We start from the raw sequence: 11053 nt of genomic DNA, 5'->3' as shown, positions 1-11053 counted from the left end.
ATAAAGATTAGCTGCCCGTCCAGATCTAAACACTGAAAAGTGAGTTTCTAAACATCTTCACCCTGCATAGACCACAATGCATAGAAAAATCTGTTTTAAGAAACTACAGTTTCCCAAGAAGAGATACACAAGTCAACAGTTAAATACAAACATTTATATCCCAACTTCCTGGGTGAAAAACAGGAAACACAAATATTCATGTTCAGTACAAAATGTGACTATGTACAGCTGCAGTAGCAAAGGAAACGTACAGTAGTTGGGCCTGTATGACAGACGCTATATGGACCGATGTTACACCCACAGACGGCATAACATTTTTGTAGTAAATGCAACACATTGACCCGCTGATGACTGTTTTTAACAAAACATGTTACTTATCAAAACAACGAGTTTCTAAAATCAGAACGTCTTAATCATTTTGGTTCCAACGTAATAGTTTCTCCACAAACTACAGCGCCCTGAAAATACTGTGAACTGTCTCATCCATTTTAAAAGTTTAATGTCAAGTAAAGGTTCATTACTGTTGTTGATATTTCTGTTATATGAGTGATCTGTAATACTGAATACACCGAGTATACAAAATGTTGTAACTGTCTCTGTGAAATCCTGAATATGTTTGAAGCTGATGGGGACTAACAGCAGTGACAGTTTGTGACCTGAAATACTGAATGCTTGTGCCTTTTTTCAGGCTCAGACATTTGATCCATTAAACAAAGACTGGCAGTTATCCAGTCAGAAATCATTACTGTAACCACCAGAGCTGGGTCAACATGTGATTTAAATACTTTCATGTTTGTTTACCAGATAGGTGGACAAGACAAGCTTCAAGTGTTTTTGCTATTTGACCCGGTTGTAATTGTCGCACAGTAATGATGTCACTGTAACGGTTGTTGACTCATCAGCAGTGATGACATCAGGTCTGATGAGCAATCTTAGCGATTTTCTGCAGCATCTCCTCGGACTCCAGCTGCTCGAGAGTCAACAGAGACAGACCCAACTGGTCCTCCTGGAGCAAGAAGAGGAAAGGGAGAGATAAGGATAATAGTGACAGGTAAAAATCAGGAAAACAACAAGAGTATGGTGATCACAGACTACCTGGTCAACTATTTTAGTGTCTAAATGACACTTTGGCTGGCTGACGCTGCTGAGGACCTCTAGTAAAAACAGGCTTTTTATCTGCTTGATAAGTCATGAAAAAACTGGTGGGAACTCAAATGACTACAGAACAGATTTTCTTCTGTTTCATTCAGTGTTTGAAATCAATATTCTGACTCACATGCATTAAGATAAAAAAAATAAAAATTAGGAAAAAATTTACCAGCCAAACTAATTATTTAACCCTTTTCATGGAAAAGTCAAGTACAGTACAGGAGAGATTTATCACACAAATAAACATGCTGGAATAATATATTGCACAGAAGTTTCAAAGTTGTTCATTTCTCTTTTTTGCTTCTGATGACCTCACGCCTAAGTGAGTGATCATTTTAACCAAGATTACATTTAAGCTTCCTTTATGTAGCCAGATAGCAAAGTGAAAAAAAGACAAATTTTACACGTTTGATGCTTGGCAGGTGTGAATCGTACCTGTCTGAAAGGCTGAGCCATCTGCCGGAGGAAGTGCTTGGAGAGCTGGATGGACTCGTCCACGGTGAGGTTCAGACTGCCGTCACTGATATGCTCCTGGATCCAGCGAGGAAGCTTCCCACGTTTGTCTGCTCGGGCGTAACGCTGTGGACGAGAGAAGCAATCGTCACATACCGACTGATCTTCACTGAGTCCTCAGTGGAGCCACTTTAACTGGAACTTACCAGCAGTTAATATGAAGCAAAGTGATGCTAAGAAATTGTAAATTGTGTATAAAATAAAAAAATGTGTATATTTAGACTGCGTAGAAACATCACGCACCTTGTCAGCAAAAATCATGAGTCCGTAGTCGGTCTTGCCTCTGATGGCTCTGCCCACACACTGGGCCGCGTGACGCATGGCATCAAACGTCAGAAAGTCGTTCTCTCTGATCTGAAAGTGGTCCCGCAGGTACTCCAGACGGGCCTGAAACATGACAGTCAGACAGGATTAAAAACAAAACGTCTTTTCCTTTTTATTGACAATGTGAACATTTTGTTTTGGGTCTGTTAAAAAGACTGATCTTGAAGAAAATATTATTCCTTATACAAGTTATCATTGGTTAAATGAGTCGAATAAATAAAATAAAATCAATCATATTATACAGTGTGTATATCAAATTCACATGCTTAACTGAGATAACGTGGCGGAGGGTAAATGTGGTGCATTTTTTAGCAAGAGTGAGTGAATTTGAACACAGATGGTTCTGACCTTTAGGATGCGGCTCTGCGTGTAAACGTACGGCACTCCAAACATGATGACAGCTCGGCCAAAATGGTGCACTGAACAGGAAACAACACATTTCATAGTTATGTTGAAAAACACAACTCACCATACACCAGACTTCAGCTGACTTCTTGCTTATAACCATGAAGAACTCTATTGCTTTTACTGTTTGCATTTCTACACAGAAGTTTCCTACTTAGTCCTGATCATTTACCAAAATCGATTCCTTCGGACACCTTTCCCCTGGCCACAGACAGCAGGATGGCTCCTCTACCATTCTCACAAGCCTGAGGAACAGAGGCAGAAAGAGAAAGGTCAGAGGTTAAAAGTCTTGGATCCAGCAGGAGATCAAATATTGCCATGAGTTTGCTTTGACTCATTACAGCACGACTAATGCTTGATCTTCGTTTTAGCACATTGGCCACTATTTACAATATGTGTGAGGAAAGATGACAGGTGTGTCTCTGACCTCCTGATATTTCTCCAGGGCCATGCTCGTCTCTGCAGCATCTGGAGTCTCAATGAAAATCAGCTTGTTTCTCTGGATATTCTCCAAGATACCCTGCAAACAAACGTGTGCAGAAAAACACAGAACTATTAAGTTAAACTTCTTTTTATATACAAAGAGATAAAGAAGCAGCACAGTCTCCCAGGTGTGTGTGTGTGTGTCTGTTCCCACACACTGACCTGTTCATACCAAGACGCCACTATGTTCTCCATGTAGACGTAGCTGGTGAAAAACGCCACGATGCCATCGGGAACGATCGCAGACATTTCTAGGAGTAGGTTGCCGTAGTTACGAATCACAGCTGGAAACAAAAAAAGAGATTAATACTTATATCAACACTTATATCTGAACAAAGAATAATGTTTTGTTCATAGAACGGTTTTGTGATATTGTTTTCTAAAAAAGAAACTGAAAAAACTGTGTAAAATGTCATAGTTGTAATTTCCATGGACAGACGCATTTCTACTCACCAAAGTCTTCTCTGGTCTCAAACTTTGAGCTTAGGGCCACCTGATCATTTCCCCGGCCGACAATCTGTGAGACAAATCAGAAAGAAAAAACAAAAAACTTGGATAAGCTTCAACAATTCAGTAATACAATTTTGAAAAGGGGGAATTATGAGAATAATATTTTCCAACATGTGTCTGAGTGACGTTACACACCAGAGGACAGAGGCAGGTCCGTGCCAGCGTCATGGTGAAGGACGCCATGGTAACCGGGCGGAAGTCGAGGATTCTGGGATAGATGTCCAGCGGAGAGAGAGTCTAAATGAGAGCAGACATTAATCGGTGCATGTTAACAGACATTTGTTTGGGGATTACAGATGTCAGGACTAAATGTTGAACATGAAATCAACTCACTAAGCTTCCAGAATAAAAAGAAAGAATGGATTAAAAAATCAGGCCATAATTTACTACTTTTTGTGAATGAAACTGCAAGAATATATTTGAGGTAGCCTTGAGGCAAAAATCACAACTGTGGATTAAATAACTGAAGTGACAGACTGAACTGAGCAGAGAAGAAAGAGGCAGAGCGAAAACTAAACGTACCCCAGAGGTGATGACGACCGACTGAAACCTTTGGAAAACAGGTTTGATGGCTATAGACGGATCCATACAGCTGAGAGAGGAACAGAAACAAAGATCAGAAGAGTCAGTGTTTCATTTCTTATATCCACACAGGCTTAGTCCTGCATCCTTTGACATATCTGATCAATCATCATTGAGTAAAATCATGTAATAATAACTGAATAAAGAATAAAGCTCCTCAGTCTTTGTAGCTGAAATGTATTGTATTATTGTTCTCAGAGAGCTTCATGCGTAGGACCAGAGGCCTGACCCTTTGGGTTCGGATCCACATTCTATACAGTGAATCAGGTCCAGATCGGGTCGTGTTCGATTACCGTGGTTCCCACTTCTTTTTAACATCACGTGTAATACCTGAATGTTTTTACATTCATCATGCTGAATCTACCCTACCTGAAGTGGAGCACAGGGTTGGCGATGGTTGGAGTTCTGTCTTCAAAGGGCTCGATGATGATGGTGAAACCTGCAGAGAGAAAGAGAATAAAAGGTTAAAGACGATAACATGAAGAAATACAGTCAAGAGGATTTTAAAGCCAGGTTTTAAACAAGTTAGGAAAAAAAATAGGAAGGGCGGGGGGGGGGCTGTTAAGTGAAGCAAATCTTAAGGACTTTCCCGTGTTCGTCTGGTGTCTGGTGCTACTTTTGATCACTTTTTGGGAGATATCAAAAAATAAAATCTGACTGCTACCACACACATCTGACTACAACTACAGTGTCTGCCAAAGTAACATGTCTAACAGTATCTGGTTTCAGTACTTGAAGATGTACAGAGGTGTTTTGGTACCTTGGCTGTAGGTGCTGACGAGTGTAGCAAAGTTAGAGATGAGAGTAACAGCTGAGAAGTCTGCGATGTCGGCGATCTCCAGAGTTCGCAGTAACGACTGTAACCGCTCTGCACAAAACCTGATCAGACAAACAGAGAGGACATGAGCCAGAGTGAGCAACGGAGAGTGCATTTAAGAGGTGAGTGATTGAGTAAGAAAGATAATAAAGATGTGAGGAGGTGACAGAGTCAGTGGGAAGCTGCTAGAAAAAATGAGGGAACTGGAGAGTGAGGAAGTGATCGAGGAAGGGGAATAAGTGACTGAGCTACTGGGAAAGTGAAAGAGCAAGAAACTGAGTGAGTAAATGATCACTTGAGGGCCACACTGCCATCTGAAGCTCATGTTTGTCTGGAGAATTCAGGCTGAAAATGAGGTTATGAAATGGTTGATTTTAAGTTTTAATGTGTTGCTGAAGTCGACACTGACCTGAGAGGCTTGCGGTCGATGCAGACTTTTTCGAAGATGTCTTTGAGGAACTGTGGCGTGCTTTCCTGTACGACGTGGTGGACCCTCAGACGGGACTTCAGATACTCCATGAAACGTCTCAGGAAACCAACAAAGTGCTCTGCTGTGCGAATGGTACCAGGGACTGCCTCTGAGAGGGGAAGAAATAGAGCAGTGGAAAAGCAATGTCGTCAAACTTTTGGAAGATTCTTGTTTTTGTCTGAGCTATGAGTCTAAACAGTGCAATGAAAAGATGCAGAATAAAACCAAAAACCAAACAGATTTGATGTCCAATCCTACTGATGCCATACCTCGAAGAACTTCATCTGGTAACACGGGATTTGCGAGGTAGACGTCGGTTTCCCTGGCGACATTGGCCTCCTTCAGTCCCTCCACCAGTCGCCTGTACTCCTGCTTTAGTTTAGCAGCGTCCGTTTCCTTTATCCTATCAGACAGCAGGGGAGGCGGGGCAGAGATGGAAACAGGAAGTTAATGCTGATGGAAATACAGGTACATCCCAATTACCATTTCTGATCAGTCACTTATGGCGGTCAAGGTTAAAATAAGAAATAGTGGTTTGTGTTACCTGTATGTCTGATTGTAAAGGAAATAAAATAACATTTATCAGAAAGATTTTCCTTTTTATGACATTTTTCTTCAGAAAATATGTAAGTGAGATGTACTCTGTGTGTTCAGTGTTTCAGCACACTTGCTGCTGACCTCCGTGGACTCTTACTTGCTTATGGTGTTCTGAAGTGTGTCCACATTGTTCTGGCAGCGGTCGAGTGTTCGTCTGGTGATGTTCACGCTCATGGAGTCGATACACACATTGTCTGAGGAAGACGTGAGACAGATAACATGAAGAGAAACGTGACTCATCCTGACAGTAGCCAATTTAAGATCCTTCCAAAAAATTATCAGAATTACAGAAGTAATTTCAGATTTTTGTGATTAACACATAAATTCATGTGATTGCACAAAATCTCCTCACCTATATTATGAGCCTCATCAAACACCACTACAGAGTTCTTGGCCAGCTCCTTGGACACCAGATCAGCTATCTTGGGGTCCAGCAGGTAGTGGTAACTGTAAACCACAATGTTGGCATGCAGGATCTATGAGGAAATAAAGACAGGAGAGAGAAACGCTTAGAGATACAGTAACAACCATTATTTAGTATAATGTGACTGTGGTTTGGTCAGATTATTTACACATTAGTATAACGAGCAGTTGCCAAATGTTCCTCTTGATGAAAAACATTTATATACTTCACTTTAAACCTCTGTGGTTCCATGTCGAGCATCTCTAATGTGCAGAAATGAAAACCATCTACTCTGGTTTTAAGCTCCAACCATAAATCCATCCAGTAATAGCTTTCCCCAAATACTAGGCAAGTATTTTTCACACCAGGCAACATATTTCATGTTTGCAGCAGTCTGTAGAGAAACGTACCGAGTATCGTGCCAGATAGTAGGGACACCAGCCTTTCCTCCTGCCAAAGTCTTTCAGGTCATCGAGGTTGTATATTCCAGCAGGAAGAGGCACCTGTCGGCCGACTGAGTCAAACTCCTACACACAAACATGTGAGACAGAAGAAGGTCAAGGAAACTGCAAACATACGTGCACATATACACTGAAGCTGACAACAAAGCAGGAAGGATCACATTAACTCTGGGTGGAATAAACTGACTATTTGTTGAAAATCCTGATATCAAGTGTTACCAAACTAGATTTAGATAGAGGCGTTGTGCTCATGGTGCAACAGTCTGCTGAATTAAATTATGTTCACAAACACGCTGACACTCAGTGGACGGGCATTCCTTGTCCAATCACGTGCCTGCATGACAACCAGATGGCTTTGTGTCAGCAGCAACTTCTCTTATCACAAACTTTATTCAAATGAAGTTCAACGAACATCTTAGTTTAGGGAATAACGTGTCACTAAAAACAGATCAACTGAAGCGAATGTGCATAAAGTGAAAGGAAGTTATAATAAGTAGAGCTGAATCAATTAGAAATCAACAGAAAACCTACAGGCACCTGCTCCGCTCTGAAAATCAATTAATCATTTGAGTCACTTTTTATTCACGTGTTGGCTTCTTAAATGTAAATATTTTCTATATGTTAAGGTTTTATATATCTGGATGAATGCAGGTGACTTCTTACCTCATAGAAGCGACATGAAGGCAGGTTGGGGTCGCTGTGGCGTTGTGCACGAATGTACGAGGCGGTCAGACTGTGGCACTTCCCATCAACCTCCTTACCGAAGCGCAGCGCGCTCACCTGGACAGAAGCAGACAATCATGGTTACAATCAGCGTACATTTACTTTTAGACGTATAGCAGAAACAAAGACGAACAGAAAACTTGGTTCTGAATCTAAAAGACAATCAAATAGCTGCTATAACACTCAGTCAGCTTTAAATGTGTGTGTTAGTGTTCATTGCTCTGTTGGGTGCGAGGTCCTGATTTGTCCTGGACGGTGGCTGTTCGTACCTCCGGGTGGATGCAGAGGTTTTTTCTGGAAGAAAGGGCCAGAGCGAGGAAGTTATTGCTCTCTCCAGTTTGTTTGGAATAAAACTCCATCAACTTTCTCAGCTCCTCCACGACCTAAAAAGACAGAAAAATATATGACACAAGTCCTGATGATTTAAAGTCGCTCCTTCATATTGTTTTACATTTTATTCTTACTGCTTGATTTTAACTTTAAAAATGTCTGAGCCGTACGAACAGTTAGACAGGATAAATTGCTGTTGCTGGGATTAACCCTGTATGAACTATGAAATAGACTTTCGTGACTTTTTGGTGATTGTGATTTTGTGACTCACCTTCTCGATCTCAGGAACAGTTCTGGAGCAGTATATTAGCTTGGTCACTTCCAAAGGAAAGGCCTGACAAAGAAGGAACATAACATATGAATGTGTTCACTGGCTGATGGGAAGTCACATTACACCTGAAAACACAAGAAGTCAAATGCGCACACAGCTCAGCTCAACTCACCTTCTGGTAGGCAACAATGAGAGACAGCAGGGAGATGGTCTTCCCTGTTCCTGACGGCATCTCCAGGACTCCATGACCCTGAACACACACATAAAGTTACCTTTGTGTGGCCGCCCTCATGCTGATGCAGCAGAAAATAAAAACTGATGATAATCTCAACTCCACCCTAAACTTGTGTTTAATCAGTCAGACACAAAGGGGGAAAGGTAAAACTGTGTCTGTGTCTTTTTAGTGCAAAATTCCCTCCCTTTGTTTCCTCCGAAGTTGTATCACAACATAGTAACACAAAAGGGAACCGCTGAAGGGATCTCATAAGGTCATTACGGAGAGGAGGAATAATTACAGCTACAGATAACTAAAAACACAAACAGCATTGTTTCAAGTCAGACAGAGAAAAAAGGTGAACACATCATTATTATTTCCCTCTGATGGAGAGGCTGTAATTACAGTATGTATTAAGACAGTAGAGCTGTAATGATTAGAAGATTGCCAACTATTCTGATAATCGATTTGTCATTTAAGTTATTTTTTGAGAAAAAAAATCAAATATGTTGCTGGTTCCAGCTTCGTAAATGTGAGGATTTGCTGCTTTTCTTTGTCATTTATGACAGTAAATGAAGAGTCTCTGGGTTTGAGACTGTTGGTTGGACAAAAGAGCTCTGGGAAATTGTGATGAGCATTTTTTATACATTTCATAGACTAATCAATTCTTCATGAAAATGATAGGCCGATTAATAGATAATGACAATAACTGACAGCCCTGTAAGATTTGTTTACCCACCCAGCAATAAGGTATGACAACGAGCTACCCAGGCACAACAATGTTTTGTAACCCCTCTGAACTTATTGTCCACAGATCCTGTAGAATAAACTGAGAGGTACTTTACCCACCTTGGCATCCAGTGTCCTCTTCAGCTCCAGCATGTAGGAGTACTGCTCAGGATAAATGTAGTCATATGGAAAATACACCAACAGACCGTCAATGTTGAGCCTGGAACAAAACACATGCGTCACACTTACAACAGCCTGCCTGCCTGCCACCGCACAGTCTGGATGCTAGCTCCAGAGGCTACACACTGAACTAAACATGTGTATGAAGCTAAGCTAACGTGGACGCTGGTTGTGCAACCAACAGCAAATTACACGAACACAAAGACGTACAATTAATTCTTGAGGATCCGGTGAATAAACTGCAGTTTAAAGTTACCTTAGCTATATTAAGTCAGCTAACACAGATATGATTGAAATGAATGCAATCAAGCTAGCACAAACACTCTGATGTCTGCGTAGATAGTTTATTTTTCAGTCCTGTGTTCACAAAAACACTCACTTCATTTTGTAAAACGCGCAGCAGCCGCTCCTCGTCTTTGTCAGTCACTTTCGCTATTTTAAAACAGTCATTGATAACTTTAGTGTCAGTTTAAACACCAAACACACTCAAGTGTTGCACCCGGACGCTGCTGCTTTTTCTTCTTCTGTGGTTTTCGCCAGTTCACTCCGACCGACACTCGTTACCGCCTTTCAGAATAAATTACTCGCACGTCTACTTCTACAGATGAGTGTATTTCGTGTACTTTGTACAGTCTGTGATGTGACGTGAATAACTGCCCTTTTCAGATCCGTTTCTGGTTAACACGGATTGCCTTCTTTGAGCATAATATTCTCAATCTCCGAGACACAGCGTGTATTATCACACGTTTGGCTATTTTAAACGTTTTATTTCCAAAATCTGTACCGGAAAGTAGAGTATGCTATCCTGTCTGCATTGACGCTAGCTTGACGCTTGGGTTGCAGTTCGTACCTGTAGCCGCTAGAGGGCAGAGTGTTTCACAGCCGCCTTACACCCGTTATCTGCCTCGACACCAGTGAAGAAGGCGGCTGTGAGAAGTGCATTTACAATCCCGGGTGTTCACTGCCCCCCAGCGGCCAAAGTGTGGAACTGCAACACATTACATTAGTAAAGACAGCGTCATTACTAACACTTCCGGTGAACACTTTCAAAATGAAGGGACGGGACAGAAGCGACCGGAAAAATATTCTCTCATTATTGATTATCCCTTTGTGGTCAAATCTCCGCCGAGTGTCGGAAGGGAAGATATCAAGGATCTTAATGCAAAGACACACACGGAAGGAGAAAGCTGTTGGCTAACGTTGGTCTTGCCAACATGCTAATGCTAGTGGAGACCGAAACTAATCTCTACTGCTTTCGTCGATCATACGGCCCTGGCATTGCACGCTATAACCGAAAACTGACACCATACGTTAATTTGATGACAGTTTTTAATCATTTAATTTCTAATTGTTTTAATTTGGTCCCTGTATTGTGAAAGGATTGATCCGGAAGCTGTAGTATGCTATCACATCTGCATTTCCGCGAACTTTACTAATTTAAACATCGTTGCAGTTCCACACTGTGGCCACTGGAGGGCGACAAATACACGTAAATCTAGTGGGGCATTCGCTAGATGATCGTCAGTTGTTTATACATGGTCAAATTTAAGCGATCAGAGAAGAGTTAGAGATTAAACGAGACAATCATTTCTATTGTTTTGAATGACAGCACTTAGCTCCTACAACATGATATTGATAATCTGTATTTTTCTTCTTCTTGTTATTATTTTTCTTCTTATCATTTTTCTTCTTATTATTATCATTCTTCTTCTTCTGCTTCTTATTATTATAAAAACAAAACGACACCTGCCAGATGTTAGAAGTGTATAGAGCCAAGGCTAATTTCCAACACCAGTCCCTTGATGGGCATTAATGACTCCAACAAATAATCAAAATTACATGTTATAGTTTAAAATCTATAAAATGTAATTTAAACATTGTCATCAGACGATA

At 41.0% G+C, this 11053-nt stretch overlaps 1 protein-coding gene across 1 annotated transcript; it reads right to left on the bottom strand.

Moving 5' to 3' along the window:
- Positions 1 to 134: 134 nt before the first annotated feature.
- Positions 135 to 9690, bottom strand: ercc2 (excision repair cross-complementation group 2). Its single transcript, XM_084351227.1, has 23 exons — positions 9540 to 9690; positions 9101 to 9200; positions 8210 to 8287; positions 8038 to 8100; positions 7706 to 7819; positions 7377 to 7493; positions 6663 to 6779; positions 6202 to 6325; positions 5947 to 6043; positions 5522 to 5655; positions 5193 to 5361; positions 4727 to 4845; positions 4336 to 4405; positions 3907 to 3976; positions 3520 to 3621; positions 3328 to 3391; positions 3037 to 3158; positions 2819 to 2911; positions 2564 to 2636; positions 2335 to 2405; positions 1906 to 2049; positions 1585 to 1728; positions 135 to 1006 (listed from the first exon to the last, which is right to left on the bottom strand). The coding sequence occupies exons 1-23, from the start codon at positions 9542 to 9544 to the stop codon at positions 914 to 916; spliced, it is 2283 nt and encodes a 760-aa protein (XP_084207353.1). The 5' UTR covers positions 9545 to 9690; the 3' UTR covers positions 135 to 913.
- Between the last annotated feature and the right edge of the window lie 1363 nt (positions 9691 to 11053).

Source organism: Pagrus pagrus (assembly GCF_965226575.1).
Source record: "Pagrus pagrus genome assembly, chromosome: 4".
NCBI classification, from domain to species: Eukaryota; Metazoa; Chordata; class Actinopteri; order Spariformes; family Sparidae; genus Pagrus; species Pagrus pagrus.
The sequence above is the reverse complement of the archived record's forward strand: the minus strand, read 5'-3'. Positions and strand labels throughout refer to the sequence as shown.